Source organism: Zeus faber (genome assembly GCF_960531495.2).
Source record: "Zeus faber genome assembly, chromosome: 5".
Lineage (NCBI taxonomy): Eukaryota > Metazoa > Chordata > Actinopteri > Zeiformes > Zeidae > Zeus > Zeus faber.
The window spans coordinates 32,659,483-32,681,035 of NC_137192.1; the positions used below are offsets into that span (position 1 = coordinate 32,659,483).

Below are 21,553 nucleotides of genomic sequence, written 5' to 3' on the forward strand. Positions count from 1 at the left end.
ATAACTTAAAAAATAATTTCACATTTAATACGTTTGTTCTTCTGGACAAAACAAACAAAAGAAAGCAGCCATCTTGACATGTGCTCCTGTACGAAAGTATAAATACAAAAAGAAAGCTACACCATATACAACTTAAACCAAGGATCAATGAAGATATTATTGCAGTGGTTTGGGGAGAAAAAAGAAAATAAACTAATTAACATGCAGTGTGGATCCATTTATTTTATAATATTGAATATAATACAATGACGAGTTTGTTTAAATGAAAAAGCCACATCACAGAATCCCTCCTCATGCACATCATTCTCACCTATTTGGTAATTATCTCCAACAGAATCAAAAGGACAAGTATCCTTGTTTGGTACAAGAGCAGTGTGAACCACTTTGGATTTATATTATATTTGTATTAATCAGTGAGGACATCTCAAACCAGGACCTAATTTAAATCACCCAGCAAACGAACAAAATTGTACGAGAGAGAGAGAGGGGGGGGGGGGGACAATGGGACTTCATCGCTGAAGAGGAAGTCAATAAGATGAAAGATTTGGAAAGGTTGTTCACAACAGATTGGATAGTGGCTTTCCCAAAGACTTGTCTGCACATCCAACGGATGTTGTTCATCTGGGAATAAAATGCAACCGAATGTCACAGTGCAAAGTCATATGTGCAGCTGACAGTTCATACAATCTCAATTTGCAAGGCACAAGTTATGAGTGAGTTCGTAAAACTTACAGGAACAAAAGGCTTGTGAATGATTAGTCTGCAGTAACCACTGGGATATAATCAGTGTGGAAGAAGATAATTCGATTTGGGGAGGAGTGTAAACTACCTTTGTTTTGCTCTTTTACCAGGGTTATCAAAATATTACCAAAAGATTAGGTGGAAAATTCTATTTGCACCTGGCGTCCACATGGTGAGAAGCCATGAGCTGTTCTCCTGATTGTGTTGGTAGGCATCATGTCACCAAATAGGACAGAGTTCACTATTCCCTTTGTTAGCAAAAAGTGTGTGTGTGTGTGTGTATGTGTATGTGTGTATATATATATATATATATATATATATATATATATATATATATATTTATTTTTTTTTTTTTAAATTATTATTATTATTATTATTATTATTATTATTATTATTAATAAACATCCAGTCAAAGCAGTAATGTAAGCAAGTACTTTCTTTTGAAGTCAGAAACATTTTATATAATCTGAAGTATAACTAAGGGATGAAAAGGCCAAAGACAGCCAAAAGCATTATTAACGTTTATCACGGCGCTCCCTTGACCATTCACGCTCTGACACAGTGATGTGTACCATGGAAATGCTAATATTCAAAAAGGCTGCATGGATCGGATCTAGTCCCACATCTGAATGTGGCAACAACAACAAATCTTTGTCACAGTTGTGTGGGGGGGGGGGGGGGGGGTTACCTGCATTCCAAGTGTTGCAGACATCAGGGAACTTCCCTGTTTCAGGAAAACCTTGACAAAGCCTCATCTTTAAAGATTAAAGGTGCTTTATATAATAATAAGTGCTAATTTAAGAGCAGGTGATATTTACTGTGATCGAAGATGTGGATATTCCATTTAACAAGCCTCAAAATAAAGCGATGCCCCCCACCATCCCTTTAGCGTCAAGACCAGCCTCACATTTACAGCACAAATCAATAGTATCCCTTCAAAATGAAAAATGATCAAACATAGTTCTGTGAACGTGTCAATGTGTGATATGACTCAACAGGACCGAGTGAAGTCAATGAAGCGTGTGGTTCACACTCAGTGTTCAGTCATTTGTCAAGTTGCATTTTGTCAGCTGCGGGAGGGTTCTTATCTCGTTTTTCGTCGGCCCTGGAAGGATCCTCCTCCCCTTTCGTCCCTCTCTTTTGTGAATTGAGAACCTCGGTACCGGCCCCTGGTGCCGCCTCCCAGGAACCTGCCGCGTTTGCAGCCTTGTAGCCCAGCGGTGCTGGGGGCTGATAACGATACATGTAGCCAAAGGCACGCAGGTGGTAGGTGTAGTACTCCAGTATGTACATGAGCGTGGCATCCACATAGTGGAAAGATACCGACAGGTCGGAGCAGCATTTTGGGCCCTGTGATGAAGAAGTGCAGCACAACAAAAGGCACTTGTGTTTAGCTACCCTGCATAACAACGTCAACAAAAGGTACATCTGTGTGCATGGGTTAAACAGCAGAGCAAAGTAATAAGATTGGGTAAAAGGTTGTAGTTTCATTTTTTTCCAAATTGACTGGCACAGTTTTACTTCTACCATTGACTTAAGGCCGCAGTTACTTTGCTTTCTGAATAATCTGTTGCAAATTGTAAATTCCGGTAATTCAGGACGTTCCCTTTTCTGAGGGTGGTGGCAGTTCTCTTTGTGCCATGGGTGTTGACAATGTCAGCAATGCGTGTTATTCAGTTGAAATGTCATCACACTAGGATTATAAAATAACTTTGACAAAAGCCGGAAAGTGGACTTACCTCTGAGATGGGGTAGTAGCAGTAACTCCAGTACCAGAAGCTCTTCGGAAACCTGGACGTGAGGTGCTGTTCGGGGACAAACGGGTGGAAGGTCTCCCTCTGCATAGAGTCTCTCGAGTCTCCCGCCTGCACCCCCACCTTCTCCATACACTGCCCCATCGCCAGATCTTCGACGGAGGTGGTGTGTGTGCACACTTTTGTTTTGAAGCCCTCCACGAACCGACGCAGAGCCTCCTTGCTCAGAACGTAGCCGGCGCCGCCGCTCATGTAGCCCTGCTTGGTGTAGGGCTTGAACCTCCGGCCAAAGTAGATGGGCTCGTCCGCTGAGCGGTTGGCAAGGACCCAGCGGAGGTTGTCCACGATGACGTAGGTGTCATCGTCGGCCTTGAGGAACCAGTCCGCCTCGTCGGCGTGGTGCTCGTAGACGTAGTGATAGGCCCGTATAGTCTTCCAGTACAGCTGGTCCCGGCCTTCTTTTGTGTCCAAGCCCACGGTGGGGAAGTCCGGGTCATCCACGGAGCTCATGAACACCACAATATTACAATGTCGGCTCCAGGTGGCCTTGACATGGCGAGCCTTCGTTTCCAGGTTGTTGGGTCCGGTCATTACCCAGCAGAGAATACGCACCTTTTTATACAGATAATCGGCCATATGACCTTCCTCCCCTGGTGAGAAATTGAATGAGTTAAGTTAACATTGCTTTCTATTTAGAAAATTATAATTTTTATATCGTTAAAAAATAATAATATTCATCAATTTTTCTAACAGGGGCTGGGCTCCATCTAACTGGATCATAAGGATCCCTACTTTTCAAAGCAGTCTTAGGTCGCAGTCACTTATTTTCAAACTAGCCCCGAGAGAATTAGCTGCTGGGAGGCGCGTGGACAGCGTATGGATCCCTTCGGATCAGAGCCGTCGAGATGCTCAGACTGTTCTCCACCGTTACAGGAGATTGCTGAACTCCAAGCTGGGATACTCACTTTCGGAAATTCTTCCGGAGAACCTCACACACACACACACTGTACGTGTCAAGAGCACAGTGTTCTACTGCTGGTTTGTTGGAAGTACAATAACAGACACAAAACAGGATTCGAGTTGCTGCCCCCCCCCCCCAACTTCAGGAAAACCCTCCCAAAGAGTATCAGAGGAGGAAGGTTCTGTCTGCATTCAAGAGAACGCAAAAACACATCTTTTCAGCTTAGCCTTTGAGTCATCGTCTTCATTTTAACTGTTTGATTTGGTTGCGTTCTTTAATTTGCATACTTCATTGAATAATACATTGCTGTTTTTTATTTAATTGTCCTAATATAACACCTGTTATGCTGCACGTTGTGTATTAAAGGTGCTATATAAATAAAGGATATTCATATTATCAGAATTATTTCGTGTCTTTGACTCCAATCTGTTCTATACGATGACATTTTACAAACTCTGGGACCTAGAACAACATCGCTTCATGTACAGAGGTGTAAATCAATCGGTTTGACAAGAAACAACTTTAAGCGTCAGCTTAGGAGTGGCCAACACTGGGCTTGAAGCGGCCACTGTGTTTGGACTGTGTTACGATCCCAACCCCCTCCAATTATTTTAGCTTAAAAACTGTGGGAATATTTACTTAAGGTAATGACCGTCAGATAAGAAGCCGCCAAACCACCCTGCACGGGAACAAACACAAGCTGCAGGAGACGTGTACCTTGGTGGTGTGGGTGGTTCAGGTTGAACAATGCCGACCTGTCCTTCTTCCACATCTTGTCCTCGTCCCCCTCCACCGCCGGCTGCTTGTTCAAGACGCCGGAGCGGCCCGCCGAGAAACTCGTCTCAAACCACACCTGGCGCAGGAAGACGTACAGGGTGAGGGTTCCCACCACGAAGCCCGCAAAGAAGGGAAGCCGCGGCCCCATGGCCTTCATGCTGGAACGAGTTCACCGCGCTCCGTCCGTTAGTTCTGCGTGCGCTGAAACGGGTGGAAGAGGAGGAGACGCGGCACCAAGTCAGACATCTGCCAAACTGCTGCACGACTGCTGGGCGCCGAGTTTAAAAGGCGAACGAGGAAGCAAACAAATCATCAAGAGTCACAGCAATTCAGGGCGTGGTTGACTTACCATAGTTGGAACTGCCACCAGTCCATATGTTATTTCGTCAGGGCTGGGCCATGAATGTAACGTTGGGTACTTTCAGTGTAACGTTAGGTACTTCTAGTCATTCCCGGAGGGAAACTGCGGTGTCACAGCAGCACGCATCCAAAACAGGCAGTAATTAAGTAATCAGAATAGGAAAAAAAAAATGGTAATATAGAATAACCCTCTGTATTCACACTCCGAAAAAACAAACAAAAAAAACCAAAAACACAAAATAGCAAATTGTGCTCGTTTGCTTACGTATGTGTGTCTTCCGTGGTTATAAGTCTATATCCAATAATCCAAACAGGACGACTCGATGGCTCCATAGACAGCCACTGACAGCTGGAAGTGACGTGCGCGCTACCCGCTCCTGTTAGCTCGCTAGCCCGTCCAGCGCTCCGCACTGACCGTCAACTTCAGCTTGAAGTTCGCTTTGAGCGAGCGGGCAAGGCTCGGTGACACCGCCTCCGCCCGGCGACCGAGCATATCGCGGAGTGAAGCCCGGAGTCAGACACAGACCAAGGGGAGGACGGAGGGTTATGACCACGCACACACTGCGGAGCAGGCGAGGAAGACAACGAGCCGCTAAAGTTGGCCCCCGAGACTGAACGCCGCTTCCTTTAAACCCCAGCTCACTTCCGTTCAGTGGTACTTTCAAAATAAAGGGTAAATTATGACAAAATACGTTCACATTATACAATATAATATAATATAATATCATATTATATAATATAATATCATATAATACAATACAATATATTATAATATAATATAATATAATATCATATCATATAATACAATACAATACAATATAATATATTATAATATAATATAATATATCATATCATATTATATAATATGATATTACATAGCATAATATAATAGGATATATGATATCATATATGACAATAGGTTATATTATGATATATGATGATACGATATGATATAATATAGCATAATATAATATATGATATGTTGTATTATGATATATGATAAAAAATGATATATAATGTGATATATGATGTAATGTCATATATTATAAATATGATGTAATATGATTCAAGAGGTTTATTTGTCATATATATATATATATACATACGTTCATACATATATGCGGTGATATAATAGATATTATATTATGATATAATATATGATATAATTAGGGCTGTCAATTTATCAAAATATTTAATCGCGATGACTCGTACACAACCCCTCAAAGTACTGCGCTCAGCAGCGGTACGCGCTCGGATCACACCAGGGCGAGGTCAGGTGCAGCCGCCCGGTCCGTGTGGCTGTTCCTTCTCCTTCTCCGCTTCGTGTTCCACCTTCCAGCTTGTTCTGCTGCCCGCCTCGTGTGGCTCCTTATCGTTCTGTGGATTTTAATTTTTAATTTTTTTTTTATATCTGAAATACAGCGGCGGAAACTTTGTTTATTCAGGGGAACCGCCGCTCTCCCGCTCTCACTCTAAATCGATAAATATGGGGGCACGGGCACGTTCACCCCGCACCGGAGGAGAGGAGCGTCCCTGTCCGCTCTCACAGTAGGGAGCCCCGGTAAATCCACACTAGCGTCCGGGGGTGTGGCCGGTGGCCGGTTGGCTAACTACACTCCCTGTAGACCGCCTGGCTCCTCACCAGCGCGGCCAGCGAGTCCCCGTCCCCCGTCACGACCGACGGAGCACAGCGCGTCTACTTCCACCGCTCAGCATCAGCTTGGCCGTGGCACCGGCTGTGCGGCCCCGGTGACGGTGGCGAGCGCGAAGCAGCGGGCCTGGGCCTCTGGATCCACGTCAGGTGGCGCCGCCCACGACGTGTCGGTTGACCGCGCCGCGCCGCGCCGCGCCTCGGCCGCCGCTGCCGTGCGCGCCGCTCCGGGCGCAGACGGCGTGTGACGTCACCCACTCCACCATCGCGAGGCTACAAACACGCACCACGAGACGGCGCCACTTTGACTACGGGTCGGGCAAACGGTCGAAATAGCGGGACGTGCGTTAATGCGTCAAACGCGCTGTTATCGCAATATATTAACAGCCCTAATTATAATGTATTATAATTTATAATATGATATAATATATCATATATTATATAATTTAATATATTATAATATATGATTTGATATATTATTATGATATGATATAATATAGTGATATATAATACGATATACAATGACATAATATGAAAAGATATAATATATGATATGTGACATAATATATAAGATATAATAAAGTTTGTGATATAAGATATATTATATGATCTGTTATATATATCAGATGATATATAATATACTACAATATAATATAAATGAGAGGTATAAACACTGCTTTCGTTCATTTTCATCATATATTTTGCAGAAAGACACTGAAAGCTACGGTGGCCTCGTGCCCTCACAAAACGCATTTTTTTGTGGGATTTTCTAACGAGCACGAGCCAGAGGTCCAAGGAAAGAGCAGCCTCATCCTGATCAGTGCATGGCTGTAGAAAAACACGGCAGGACTTTCTGTACCATGACACTTCAACCTCAGGTCCTTGAGCGGTCGAAGCCAAATAACCATCAAACTATTTGGATATGCCAGCTCCTTCATAGCAAATCTGAGTAACAGAATGCATTATTTTGTGTCCTTGCAATTGTTTGGAAGGGGATTGGGTTATATCACACACGTATTATAGCAGCATCATCTATTAGGCCTGATGGATAAAGAAGCATGGCGTACTGCTCATACTCTGAAGGAGATTAATGCTCAATAAAACATGGACACTATATTTACGAATGCTTCATGGCGGCCGATTGTAAAATAAATTATAAACGATAATTGCAGAAATTTTAGATATAGCTGGCAGCGAGTAAGGAGGAGCGGGTCATCTGGTAAACCAAGGTGATGGACTAGATGCAGTTCATTCAGCATAAGCAGGCAGCCAAGTCCCATCTGTCATTATGCAGCGCCACTATCTCCTACAGTACATGTTTTGCATTTTGTGGCAGGGCTACCAAAATGATAATTGCAGATCTGGCTGCAACGTTCGGACACAGGTTCACAAAATTAAAATTAATACAATTGGCTGTGATTCAGAGGAAATTTGTGTTGGTTCTTTATTTTGAATGGGAATGTGAAGATGTGAGCATAGAGACCCATATTTACAAGGCGGCTCATAGCAACTTTTTTTTTTCCCCCGACTGTTAGGCATACATCATCGTGGCATAACGGTGCGCTTTTTCGGTCGACCTGTCTTTTTTAATGTTTTTTTTTTTCAATTCAGTATCCATTTATGAGAATTCTGAACCGGGTAAATATTGTATCAGCATAGATTGGAGAAATTAGTGTTTATTCCACAAGGCAATGGCCTTTTTGTTTTGTTGTAACTGGAATTTACCAAACCAGGTTACATGGGAAGACATTCTGGCAGCTATCCTAAAAAAAAAAAAACAAATGTGAGCACTGCTCCCTCAGCTCAGCATTTACCCTCCGCACCAGAGAGAGCAATGTTGGACCCGATTAACATGGCATTTTATAATTTGACTCATATGATGGACTACGGTGTTCCTACAGCTTGGTCTAGAATGATGTTTGGTATTCTACACTACACTGACAAAACCAGACTTCCTTCACTCAATTAACTGAAGCCCGACCAGATTTGCGCTATACAGTATATTTAGTTTATATGACACAAGCAATTTCTTTACAGGCTAATATCTAAGGAGATGTTTAGATTCACAAACTATATAAATTCAGCCCTTGAAGTACAGATCAGATGGATCACTGAAAATAATTGCGTGTGTGGATTCTCTTTTTGGTCGATCGCCATCAGCCTGACACATTTGTAAAACAACCGGTATGGTTGGGTACCGTAAATTCTTATCAGATACAAACAAAAAGTTTTGAGATTCCTGTTCTCGTCTCCATTGTTTCTTTACAAACCCCTTTACGGTGAACACGGCTTTAAAATCATAGCAATTGTTCAAAACATGGTTGAGGGAGTGGATGAAGTCACACATTTTTTTTTTTTTTGAGCTTTTCTTATTTTAAAGTGCCACAGTATTAAGTTCATAATTACAACTCACAAAAATTGTCCAAAAGATTTACAAAAATTGAAATATGAAACAGCCCATCGGGCGCTCGCACCGTCCTGCTAGTTTACACAGCACACTATTTAAACAGGTGAACTAGAAAAGGGTTCACCCTCTAGAAACACAAGATTTTCCTCTTAATTGTACCAGGCAAATGCTTCTTTACAAATGGCACAATATAAAATTAAAGAACAATGCACTGTCGTAGGGATGTCACAAGAAGCGGGACTTTTTTTTTTTTTTTTTTTTTTTTTTAAGTCTGTGTCAAGGTTCAGAGAGTGGTGAACTTATTCTATTACTGGTAGTGCAGGTGTGTCAGTAGTATTGAGAAGGTGCCACGCTGCTGTCTGAGCACGGGCAGAGTTGAAAAGCAGCACAGCATAGGAACGTCTACAATCCCGAAAAAAAATAAAATAGTAATACATTTTCATAAAAACTCCCCCCTAACACAAGGGAATAACTACACAACCAAATGTGGAGCGAATGCGGAACAGCCTTGCCTCATAGCACAGCAGCAAGAGTCATGTGCGGAGGAAGGAACTTCCCTTTGAAGCAGACCATCAAGTGATGATCAACTGAAAAAAATATAATAGAATAAAAACGTCTGCAAACGGCAGCGTGAGCATTTCCAACTAAGGAAGAGACACAAGAGCCGAAAAATTCACCCATGACAGAGTGTGCCCGTCACTTTCTACTCACGTTCCATTTTCAAGTGTTATAACCAAAGTTGCCAACCCAGTAAAATGCATTCACGTTTGATCACCTCTGTAAAAAGAGAATCGAAAAGGCTCGATGTTCCGACTGCTGGAAATGATGTAACTTTTATTCGCATGTTTTTTTTTTTTTAATAATCCTCCATAGCGCTTACACTTTCATCAAAGTTAATTTGAAGCAAAAAGGCACAACATTGGATGTGCCAAAACACAAATCGATCGAGAGGTTGATAACACCCTCCAAATTTTGCCATGTAGGCCTATGACCTTAGAAAGAGCGGTGCCAGTTAAACCAGTCACATCTGTACTGAACATTCCGGGTTGGTAACTCCGGTTATAACACACGATTAACGTGTTTGGTCGAGTATCCAGACGTGCTCCGGAGGCCACCCGCAGTAGCTACATGCTTCATTACCTGGATTGTTTGAGATAAATTCAGCTCCAGCTGCGGTCATTACATTCAAAGTTTTTTTCATGAATATTTTCAGACTAATTGTCCGTCACCTCGTCAGTCAATTATTACTATTCCTTGTGTGTCATGATGTCACTAAATGCCCACAAACGTCTACATGAAAACCTTGGACATTTGACTACTTGAATGATATAATCATCATACCACAATGAATTAAAGCTACTGTAACTGTTAACGTTTCCCTTATCACTTAATGCAATGAAAATATTGTTTACCTTTAAATAGCTGAGGATGTTCACTGTACCCATTGTCTTTGTTATGTTCCTCCAAGTCGTTTTGTTTAAATAAAGAAGCATTATGCAGAAAGACATGGGATAGTTTGTTTTTTTTACTGCATCAAATTGATAGAGAACTGTGGAATTTCACTGGAAATGGAATCAAACCACCAAATGTATTTTCTTGTATTGTGACATCCCTACTGTGTCGTGGTTACCGAACTCACAATATGTGAAGATTCAGCACAACCCACAAAAGCATATCTAAAAGCTATATGTTGTACATACTTCTCCGCAGCAATTAGCCGCCAATCAAAACCGACTCCCAAATCAGGGAGGTTTGGGGGGGGGGGGGGGGGGGGGGGGGTGCACAATTCCTCCGCCGCAGTGCTACGTACGTCTGGAGATTTTTGGGAATTGATTGTGCAATAAACAGCTGGTGTCTACTGAAGACGGGACACGTTCCGAATGTGGACACAGGTGCGTTGCGATGAGCTCAAAAGGTTTAATGGCAATAATCACACAGCGGGGGTGGGGGGGGGGTCCGGTGGAAGTGATTTGCCCTTCTGTGACTCCCTGCCTATCAAGTCTCCACGGGAGGTGGGTTCACCACCACAAAAGGTGAACGGAGCCCTGGAGCTCAGATGTCCACGTCATCCGAGTCCGAGGTGCTGGACGACTGGGACTCCTCCTGCGACTGTCCCCATACAAACCTGTAGTTGTTTTCCAGCTCCTGCTGCCTCTTCTGCTCCTTGTAAACCTCCTCTGTGCCGCCGGTCTGAGCGGTGAAAACAGAGAGAAAGGCACAAATCTTGACATCACGTTGCACCCCAAATGTCACATTTATTCTGGGAACTTGGGAAAGAGAGGGGAAAAGCCCTCGTTACGAGCAGGCAGAGAAGGCATGTGGTGGTTTCCCACGGGCGCTTCCATTTCCACCGAACCCCGCGACTACATTTTGGCGAGCAGACATTTTCCTTTTGCATAAATCCCACAGCAGAAAGACGATATTGAAAAAGAACAATAAACAGTCAACGTGAACAGCCGTTCAACTCTATTACAGATAAAGGGTTCTGAAGGCACTTTTAATCCCTTCACCGCAGACACAGGGAAATTTAACTCTGGGGTAAGTTCCTTTTTATGAATTGAAAGTACCAGTAGATTGATGAGCAGCTCCCTGAAGGATTTTGTGTCCTCTTCAGTCAACCACTGATCCCCAGCTTCCTCTGCATTCTTTCGCGTTAAGATCTTCACCTCGATTTTTCCTAGAACACAAAAGAAAAGCAGGAACCAGCTAATTGACAACACGTTTACCAATTAAGTCACGTAAAAAAACATATATAGATGACAAAAAAAAATTAAAAAAAAAGGTACAAACTATAGTGGATGAAAATAACATGGACAATGAGTGAGCCCAGGTTTAGCTCTTGGAAAACAATTAAAAAACAGGCCAGTCCAACGATGAGTTTTGATGTGATGAATCATGATAAATCTCTCTTCTAATTTGGTTGTTGAAATGTCACGCAAACTATTACTGTGTTCAAGAATATAAACTGTTCCAGATAAAACTTTAAACAAAGCCACAGAAAATCCTGTGAGTACAAAACTCTGGTAAAATAAAGACTGAAAAATAATTAAACAACCAATTGGCCATTTCTGGTTCGTAGTATGAGGAGGACAGTGCTGACTGAAAAACAATGTTGTACGAGGAAGATGTGACTCCCACAGCGGTAACCTACAGGATAAGATGATAAACTGCATATGAGTGTAACTTGGGGATTTCGAAGGGCGGCCAAAGCAAGTATCACTATGTTCCCTATTCTACAAATATATTTGGGAGAAAAAATACATTTAAAAAACGGACATCCTTTGGACATAAATCCGGAACCAGTTCCTTTCCCTGCATCATTGGTCAAGCCTCTGATCTCCTTCAGACGTTTGTTATGCAGCACAGGGTGTGATTCTACTAAAGATAACTACTTAGGCTCACAGTCGAGTTGCTTCCCAAACCCCCCCCCCCCCCCCAAAAAAAAAACCCATCAGTGCCGTACATTTGTTCAGGCAAAACGGCAAAAGCTGAGAAAATGTTCGTTTTGAAAAAGCTCCTGTCGGTGGTTGGGATGTGCGGTGTTCAACGCCTGCGGAGGCGTGGCAGGGCAGGCGCTTAGCAAGAGAACTTAAATGAAGCTGCTGACTTGATGTGTTGTCTTTTATGCACTTTGTATATATTTTGCAAGATTGAAACACAAATGTTTTGTATTTGAAGGTCCATTCTGTGTAATATCAAAACAATGTTTCGGCTAAAGTAATCTGACCTCTCCTCTGGATAGTTACATCTACAACTGGTATTATTACAGGGCCATAAATGAAGATGGTAACATCAGTGGGCAGGAGACCCCATACCCTAAAGGACCGTTCCGGTACCGATCATTAAATTATCTCTCGGTCCCGCTGACGACTATGGGAACACGTATTTATGTCAAAGGTACTTAATTTTCACGTATTTTGTACGTCAATTCCATGTAAAAGCTATGGCTTTTTCCAAATGGATGGGTGGAAAAAAACAAAAAAAACACCGCCGATCAAAGAATCTGGTCCACTGCTAACACGACACACGAAAGCTTTCAACGACATTTCAAGTTTGAACTTTTTGTTCTCCGACTCTCTTCTTATTGTTTCCGCAGCGCATGAATGAATCTGACAAATGGGAGAGATTCGGCGGCGATGAGAGGAAGAGAAGCAGAAGATCAGGTGTTGAGGATAAGAGATGGAAGAAGAGTCCGGCCGGTCCCCTTCCTACCTTCGGCCTTCAGTCCTGCTTTCTCTAGCTGCTCTTTAACCACGTCCTTTATGTGCTGCCACTGGGGGTCGCCTTCTCCCATCTCCTGAACTTTGACCTGTCCATCGGGGCTGCCGCCCGTCTTATACTTAGTAATTTTGATCTTTACATGGTCGTCGGCTGCTTGGTCTGGGGTGACGAGACAAGAGATGGGAAACAACACTGGTCACCTCAAAAGCCACGAGCAGGACAGCAGCATGGAGGTCTTCACCCGATAAACCCAATAAACCCATATTTGTAAAATTCTGAACTCAAGTATGAAGTCAGAAGGTATTTCAAATGGGATGAAAATAAAAGACATCTAAAGATGGCTGGGGGATGGAGTAGCAGAGGGTACGAAGGTGGACAGGGAGCGCACGCAGGGGACTCGAACATCAGGGGACTCGAGCAGAGACGCCACTTACCCGGCTGTTTTGGAGCCAGGCTCGGGCTGCCCCTGGTGGGGTCACTGGCCGACTGGCCCAGCGGCTCCTGGTGCTGGCCGTCTTTGTCCTCCAGATGGTCCAGGAGCTTGTCCAGAGTCGTCTCCAGCGTCTGTGTAGCCTGTGTGCGATCAAACTCCCCCTTGAGTCCCTCGGTCTCCAACTCCTGCTGAGCCTGGAGGACACACAGCGTCAAAGACTCCATCCAATATCGGCGAGAAGCTGGCATTTTTCAACGAAACAAATCTACGTATTGCCATTGCTACGAATTGGCTGATTCTTGAGTGATCTCAACACCTCATTTATGATGTTGTCAAACTCCTTCTGCATATCCTCCTTGATCTCTTCGATTTTATCAGAGGGCACCGAGAGGTCGGCCATATCGTCCTCAAACTCCTGGAGGAGGCTCTCGTCTTCGTCCTTCTCCTCTTCACCACGCTCATCCTTCGCCTTGTCCCACTTCAGTTTCTCTGCCATGCTTTTTGCTTGGTTTCTTGTTTTCTACAAGAGTCAGAGAAATATAACGACAAATGACATAAGGAAAAAAAAACAAAAAAAAAACAACAGCACAGAAATGACTTAATAAATATGCACTGACCTTTCTGTTGCTCTCTTTGAGGTGCTGTACAAATTTCATCAGGTCTGCTGGATCAGTGATTATTTTAAAATTGAAGTTTTCCACTTCAACAAATAAGAAATGAAGAGTGAAATTTTCAGTGAAAAATAAAACAAATATATAAAACCTCTGGTTTGGATAATAGCTTCTCCAACCGAGCACAAAAAATAGATAAAACAAACAGGTTTTTTTACAGTGATCAAGACAGTGATCGCTTCAAGAATTTGATTTCAATGTGACCAACTGATTAATAAAGTGCGATTTCAATGTGACCAACTGATTAATAAAGAGCATTTTCCCAGTTGCTAGTCTAGATTATTTGCGTGCCTGCTTGTGTTAGACAGAAAAAAGGAGAGGCCATTGTGAAACATTACCTTCGTCATCATCTTCTATGACTTCATTGTTTGTAAGGGAATTTGTATAGTCTTCATTTTCTACCTATGGGGTTAGAATTGCAACGCGCCATATAGTAATAATAATAATAATAAAAGAGTAATAATAACAACAATAATAATAATAATACAAATAATAATAATAAATGCATAGCCAACATATTGACCGTAAAATCACTACGTGTTGAATACATTTCAGCTTTTCAAAATAAATAAAAGAATAAACAATTCCACACCTTATTCCCTTGAATTGAGGTCGTTTCTTTTGAACCCTCTGGCTTGGTAACTCCCTCCTGTGAGTCAGAATCCTCTGTTTTTTCTGATGCAGCATCCTCAACTGTTTCTGTTTCAGCAGGAATGCATGAACTCATAACATGTACTAAAATGTATATACGTTCAAAACTTAAAAAAAAAAAAAAGCCTGAACAATAAACCTTTTGCGTGTGACCCTAAGAGGTCCGTGTCGCCGGTGGGTGCAGGTGACGTCTCTTGTGTTGCCGCGTCCACTGCGCCGTCTGTCCCGTCACTACCAGCCAACATCTCATCAAGGCTCCTCAGCTCCTCTGAGATTTGCTCCACTTTACGCTTTGTATCCGCTGAGAACACAATGGCAGATCAAAAACGGACCCACAATGATGGAAAAAGAAAACCCCCACACACACCACCACTAGTAAGGCAACCCTCTAAAACACATCTATCTCATGTCATATTAAGGTGGTGTATTCTCGCAAAGTGACTCACAGACTTGGGCCTTGACGTAGTCCATGTACTGTTGGGCGCTCAGAGCCGGCTGGCAGACGATGCCTTGGGGTTTGGCGGTGGAGGGCGGTCGTAAGAAAGGATGCTGGCAGGTGCGGCTGGTGTGAACCGTCAGCACGTAGCGGCATGACTGCGGCTCATCAACTCTGGTGATATAATCACTAGAGCCCTCTTCACACACAAACTGAAAATAAAGAATGTGACAACAATAGCAGGGTCAAATGACACCAGGCCCTGCGCCAGGAGGGAGTGACCCAGGGGGCATTTAAATATGGCAAGGGGGCCATGGGAGGGGAGCTCCTCTTGCCCCTTCGTGGCACCGGGCCTGCATCGCACCGGGGGTCACGTCGATTTCCGGTTTTGCCGGTCTTGTCAGGTGTACGAGCCTAAACCAGTTCAAACCGACTGAACCGGCATTTGTCATTATGAGACGCTCTGGCAAACTACAGCATTGTTCCGAATATGAGATGTTTTTTGTTTTTTTTCCCTGGAAACACATCTGAAAAAGTGGTGTCATCCTATTTTTAGGGTCTAGACTTTTAAATGTCAATACAGGGTAGAATAAAAGAATTAAATAAAACTTGCTAACGGCTTCCGGATGGAACTGGTGCTTGTAAAATTTGGTTCCCTTGTGGTAAAACTCTGTATACCAGTTGGGTCCGGTGGCTTCATATCAATCCAGTTTAAACGCCTTTAAAACCGGCACAAGCATAACCTCACCAGTACTTCAAACAGAATCACTCTGTAAAACATGCTGGTGTTGACGGGTAAAGGTTTTGAGCTAATAAATAAAAGGCAAGAGAAACTGAGAAAGAAGAAAGAAAAAGAGAGCATATAACTACTTTGAATTTAGACATATTCTCACCCTGACTTCTGTCTCTCTGGGACTTCCATTCAGATCACACTTTGAACCATTCACGTACGTCTGACTGTGGTAGCGCTTAAGTCTGTGTTGCTTGGAGGCCTGAGAAGTAAAGAAGAGATACTGTGTTTTGTAATTTTTCAGAGTGGAACAGGCTGCATTCAATAGTTCCATCCATATAAATAACTGGAAAACGCTTTACAGAGATATGTAAAATATTAGGCTTCCTGCTTCTATTTGAAAACTGTGGATTTTCCTTTTGATTTAGAGTATAATAGTTTAATAGATAATGTAACAGATGGGATCAGACAAAGGAAAAATACTTGAGAAATGGCAAATGATTTTATCATTTTCGTTCATTTATTAAACTAAGCCAACACTTAATAATGCGTTAAAATGTGTACCGCACTTTTCTCTCTTAACTTTAGTTACCGGATAACCTTCAGCCTTCAAATTTGCATATTGTTATAAAAACAGACAAACATAAGAGTAAAAACAGCTTAGAAATAGGTATCTATGAAGTTATTTTTATTGAGAAAGAAAGGACTTATACACCAATCAGTCACAACATTAAACCCACTGAATTGAAGTGAATGACATTGATCATCTTGTTCCAATTGCACCTGTCAAGGGGTGGGATATATGAGGCAGCAAGTGAAGAGTCAGTTCTTGAAGTTGACGTGTTGGCAGCAGGAAAAATGGACAAGCGTAAGGATCTGAGCCACTTTGACAAGGACCAAACTATGGTGGTTAGACGACTGGGTCAGAGCATCTCCAAAACAGCAGGTCTTGAGGGGTGTTCCTGGTATGCAGTGGTTAGTACCTACCAAAAGTGGTCCAGGAAACGACAACCGGTGAACCGGGGGCGCGAAGTCTAGCCCGTCTATCTGATCACACAGAAGAGCTACTGTGGCACAAATTGGTGATAAAGTTAATGCTGCTTTGATAGAAAGGTGTCAGAACACGCAGTGCATCACAGCTTGATGTGTATGGGGCTGTGTAGCCACAGAGCGGTCAGAGTGTCCATGCTGACCCCTGTCCACCTCTGAAAGCTCCTACAATGGACACGTGAGCGTCAGAACTGGACCAAGCAGCAATGGAAGAAGGTGGCCTCGTCTGATGAATCATGTTTTCTTCTACATCATGTGGACACCCGGGTGCGTGTGCATCGTTTACCTGGGGAAGAGATGGCACCGGGCTGCACTATGGGAAGAAGGCAAGTGTGATGCACTGGCCAATATTCTTCTGGGAAATCTTGGGTCCTGACATTCATGTGGATGTTACTTTGACATGTAACACCTACTTAAACATTGTTTCATACCAAGTACACCCCTTCATGGCAAAGGTACTCCCTGATGACAGTGGGCTCTTTCAACAGGATAATGCACTCTGCCACACTGCAAAAATGGTTGAGGAATGGTTGAGGAACATAACAAAGAGTTCAAGGTGTTGACTTGGCCTCCAAATTCACCAGATCTCAATCCGATTGAGCATCTGTGGAATGTGCTGGGACAACAAGCCCGATCCATGGGGGCCCCACCTCGCAACGTAGGCCATGGGCACACTACACGACTTTCAAAGCCGTCAGATCGCTGTACAGTTCACACTACACAACAAACTCTCGACGAGCTGTTTTGGTGGCACGAGGGGGACCTGCACAATATTGGGGAGGTGGTTTGAATGTTGTGACTGATCGTGTATATACTGTGTGAAAATGGATGTCGGAAATATATTCCTGGATGCAGACCAATTCATGTCCTGTGACATGACTGGTCTCTCGTTAGTGTAAACTGAGTCACAATGAATGCTTGAGTTGCTTGCAAGTAACTTATTACAGTATATTTTATCTTCTTTTATAAGATTCTATATTTTTTTCAAATCTTGCTTTAGAAACGGTGGAAGAGTCAAAATAAAAGGAAGCAAAACATATCAGAATTAATACTGGAGCACCGGCCCAGGAAGAGAAACACAGTAAAAATGTCCTCTAGCCAGGTATACATGTTTGCTGATGCTCTGTTGATTTGGGAACTGAAGAAGACAAACCTTGATATGCAGATTTTCCACCATGAGAGACAGGACCGTTTATACAGTCACCAAAAGGTATGTGCTATGTGTTCATTAGCCGGTGTGAGTTTAAGACAAATAAACAAAAAGCAGGATTTGATTCATAAAGAAACTATTCTTAAACAAGGAACAGTTTTACCTTTGCCGTTTCATTGCTCCAGTCAAATTCAGACTCATAATAGCCAAGGAAGAGGACATCCCCTTTGATTTCTGTATCTAATGGGGAAGCAGACAGGGCTTAAGCACAAAAAACATTACAGTTACAGTTCAAACATAGTGATCATCATAGGAGCGAGCAGATTGGACTCTGATCTTGGGCAATTTCCAAAAAACTGTCTGCGAGTAGAAAATCAGGCTAAAAATCACATAGTCTGAACTCAGCATAGGGACAAATGTAGATGCTAAGGTGAGGCCAGCTGAGAACCAGTGCATTAAAAGATGGAACAAAAGTTCTTACCGTCAAGGTGATACTGTCGAATATACTGTCCATGACAAAACTCATATGTCCACCAATCCTTTGTCTGCAGAAAGCAGAAATAACAAATACATTATAATATACAATATAACTGATTGTTGCTGTCTGAAAATAATTCATTTTACCAGACTAATTTGAACCTTTTCAGTCATGTTTGGCCAAAAACAGTTCAGCTGAACGCTCCAGCGAGTAATATACATGTCTTGTGTGTGTTTCTCGTGGGGAGCTGTAGCGAGGGAGTTTTTGAGTCAAACACTGCAACTGTTTGTGTGCAGAGAAAGCCAATGTTAACGGTCAAATCCATAAATCAATCACAAATTTGTTCTGTTTTTCTTTTCGTTAACCATGGGCACAAATGAAAAAGGGAAAAGCTGAGAAACGGAAAAGAGTTCAACTTCCTGAAAATCTCATCTTGTGATTTTTACTGTGATGTGAAACACACATTTCACAGAAAAACAACATCAGTATTAGCTAACAGATCAAAGTGCCTTTCCTAAATCTTAAACTTTTCAAATTGAGATTCCAATGTGCCAACATTCTGTTATTTGCTCCTAATGGGAAAGTGGGGTTGCACTCAAGAGCACATGTTGTCCATCACCTCGAGTACTAAATCTAGAACCTAAAAAGCCAAGATCCGTGAAATTATGTGAAAGGAGAGCAGAATGGAGCACCCACCTTGACCAGGCATGGGGTGCTGTGCAAAGGGCTGAGGAGCTCTGGGATGTCGGGGCCAGTGTAGCTCTGGGACTCCGGTTCAGAAGCCTGATCCTGATGGAACCTCACGGCTTGGGCTGGAAGCCGACACTCGTACAGCTGCTTGTACTTGCTGGACACCATCATCACCTCCTCAGCCTTGGTCTGTAATAGAGTTTGTTGTTGTTGTTTTTTTTTTTTTAACGTTCGTTTCGTTTTAATGGAGTTATCCCCCGACCTGTCATTAAAAAACGAAATTCTTAAGTCTTCGATATTTGAACACACTGGACAGCTGCTACCGTGTGTCGACGCCAAATTAATTTATTAACACATTTCGTTTATTATTAATTTTCATTGCTCAATTTACTTTTATTAATGTCACACACCCGAAGTGGTTCACGTTCCCTCGTCTGCCTGCGTTCGCTAACTGAGCTAACCCTTTAGCCTTAGCAAAAACAAGCTTCCCTTCGCACTCTCACCTGCCCCAGGATGACGGGATCGGGAAGAATTTCAATGCCATACTTCATCTCATTCAACTCCTCCAGGTTCAAGAAAGCGGACACGCAGAGGGGACATATCAGTAAGAAAAAGTGCAATTTCTCAGGCCACCAAAGCAAGTGGGCAGCCATGACGCTCTCACGTCTCCATCTGACAGAGAGGGGAGGGGAAAAACACAACTGACATGGTGGACGCTGATTGGACAACGAGGGAGCCCCGCCCCCTCTCGTTGGCTGCTTACCCTGTCAATCATTTTTGTTCTTCCGGCGTGTGTGTGTGTGTGTGTGTGATTGCCGTTACGGCCCAGCGCGGTGGGCGGTGCGCCTGGCTTTACAGGCTTGCATCAGGCACCGCCCACCTCGGTGAGCGCTGGTGTCAAGGCAAAAAGTGACCGTGTGCCAAAAAGTGATTTCCGTCCATAGTACAGTATTGTTTCTGATGTCAGAATGTTTGCTATGTCTAATATCCTTGTTTAGGCCTTTATTTGGAAACTACACTATAATTAACATGATTTACGGATGGGTTCGATATCAAATAAAGACATTATTTATTTTGCAATTATCCTTATGCCTCTGTATTATTTTACCTGCCCTAGATTACAACACATTCAGTCCTTTTTACCAGTTGAAATAGCTTTAAAAGGCCAATACAGCCCATAAAATGCAGTTCTCCACTTGCCAAAAAGGGATTTCAGCTCCTACCTTGTCACTGAAAGGTGATTTATACCTCAAAATGACTTGGTTTCATTCACGGGGGTTATATTTTAAAGATTATAGCCCAGCCAGTCCCTTTAACCTGTTGACATAGGGTTTCCTCTTGCCACGTGATTGCAGCTCCAACCTTGCGACTGAAAGGTTGTTTCTGCCTCAAAATAACGTGGTAAAAATTTTAAACACAAGACCTTGATAATTAATATTTTCAGCCATCAAACCAACTGTCTCATACCCAGTAAGATAGTTACACTTTATGGACTGCCCAGAGCAGGGGGTGGTGGTGGTGGGTGGCCCCAGGGAGAATATGGTGGTGGTGGTGGTGGTGGTGGAAGGCCAAGAGGTAGACATGCAACCCTTACTATTAAGATAAGATAAGATAAGATAAGATAAGATAAGATAAGATAAGATAAGATACACCATTGTAATAACCATGTCACAATCATGTTTTGGTTTCCTCTTTTGTCTTATTCGGATTGGCTGTGACATTTTCCCACGGGTGTGCACCACAGGCGCTGCACCAAGAGGCTCGGCCCAAGCAGAGAAAAAGATTATTTGCAAAGCACGCTCTACCACGCCATCACTACTGTGGACATTAAAATACACTGGTATATTGTATATAGTTGTAAACAGTTTTATCATTGTTTTGTTCTGACTCTGTTTATTAAAATATCCCATGTTGAACGTAAGAAAAATATGTCTGCAGGACACATGACGCAATACATTCGTATTTCCAAATGTGTACCTGTAGGGAGATATACTGTGCATATATCCACTGAAACAAGGTAGAGGACATAAAGTGTTATTATCTTTATGGTTACAGGGTAAGTAAGTTGGTTTGATGACTTAAAGTATTTATTAACAAGGTCTTATCTTTAAAATTTAGATCAAGTTATTTTGAGGCATATTTCACCTTTCAGTGACAGGGTAGGAGCTGAAATCCCTTTGTGGCAAGTGGAAAACTGCATTTTATGGGCTGTGTTGGCCTCTTAAACGTATTTCAACAGGTAAAAAAGGACTGAATTGGTTCTAATCAAGGGCACAGATCAGGTGAAATAATACAGAGGCATAGGGATAATTGCAAAATAATATCTTTATTTTATATTGAACACATCCGTCAATTTTGTGAATTATAGTCTAATTTCCAAACACAGGCCTAA

The 21,553-nt window shown here is 42.7% G+C and overlaps 2 protein-coding genes across 4 annotated transcripts; both read right to left on the reverse strand.

The window, feature by feature from the left end:
* Window positions 1-1,149: 1,149 nt before the first annotated feature.
* Window positions 1,150-5,185, reverse strand: c1galt1lb (core 1 synthase, glycoprotein-N-acetylgalactosamine 3-beta-galactosyltransferase 1, like b). Its single transcript, XM_080000210.1, has 5 exons — window positions 4,859-5,185; window positions 4,583-4,696; window positions 4,174-4,434; window positions 2,481-3,145; window positions 1,150-2,091 (listed from the first exon to the last, which is right to left on the reverse strand). The coding sequence occupies exons 3-5, from the start codon at window positions 4,388-4,390 to the stop codon at window positions 1,786-1,788; spliced, it is 1,188 nt and encodes a 395-aa protein (XP_079856336.1). The 5' UTR covers window positions 4,391-4,434; window positions 4,583-4,696; window positions 4,859-5,185; the 3' UTR covers window positions 1,150-1,785.
* Window positions 5,186-7,710: 2,525 nt separating this feature from the next.
* Window positions 7,711-19,819, reverse strand: os9 (OS9 endoplasmic reticulum lectin). 3 transcript variants are annotated; one of them, XM_080001603.1, is made up of 15 exons: window positions 19,665-19,819; window positions 19,168-19,350; window positions 18,475-18,538; window positions 18,157-18,227; window positions 15,957-16,055; window positions 15,074-15,275; window positions 14,767-14,928; window positions 14,569-14,675; window positions 14,315-14,378; window positions 13,923-14,005; window positions 13,622-13,825; window positions 13,307-13,499; window positions 12,864-13,031; window positions 11,219-11,328; window positions 7,711-10,841 (listed from the first exon to the last, which is right to left on the reverse strand). In XM_080001603.1, the coding sequence occupies exons 1-15, from the start codon at window positions 19,812-19,814 to the stop codon at window positions 10,704-10,706; spliced, it is 1,998 nt and encodes a 665-aa protein (XP_079857729.1). In that variant the 5' UTR covers window positions 19,815-19,819; the 3' UTR covers window positions 7,711-10,703. The 3 variants fall into 3 exon arrangements, with proteins under 3 accessions (XP_079857729.1, XP_079857728.1, XP_079857730.1); XM_080001602.1 differs by having other exon boundaries at window positions 18,157-18,233; XM_080001604.1 differs by lacking the exon at window positions 12,864-13,031 and having other exon boundaries at window positions 18,157-18,233.
* Window positions 19,820-21,553: the final 1,734 nt, after the last annotated feature.

Excerpts from the sequence above, each read along its gene's own strand:
- os9 (XM_080001602.1), bottom strand. The coding sequence starts at position 19,814 with ATGGCTGCCCACTTGCTTTGGTGGCCTGAGAAATTGCACTTTTTCTTA. Across the intron at positions 19,351-19,664 it reads ATCCCGTCATCCTGGGGCAG|ACCAAGGCTGAGGAGGTGAT; the intron begins GTGAGAGTGCGA and ends ACTCTATTACAG. Across the intron at positions 14,676-14,766 it reads CTTAGGGTCACACGCAAAAG|AAACAGTTGAGGATGCTGCA; the intron begins GTTTATTGTTCA and ends CTGCTGAAACAG.
- c1galt1lb (XM_080000210.1), bottom strand. The coding sequence starts at position 4,390 with ATGAAGGCCATGGGGCCGCGGCTTCCCTTCTTTGCGGGCTTCGTGGTG. Across the intron at positions 3,146-4,173 it reads GAACCACCCACACCACCAAG|GGGAGGAAGGTCATATGGCC; the intron begins GTACACGTCTCC and ends ATTTCTCACCAG. Across the intron at positions 2,092-2,480 it reads GCTACTACCCCATCTCAGAG|GGCCCAAAATGCTGCTCCGA; the intron begins GTAAGTCCACTT and ends TCTTCATCACAG.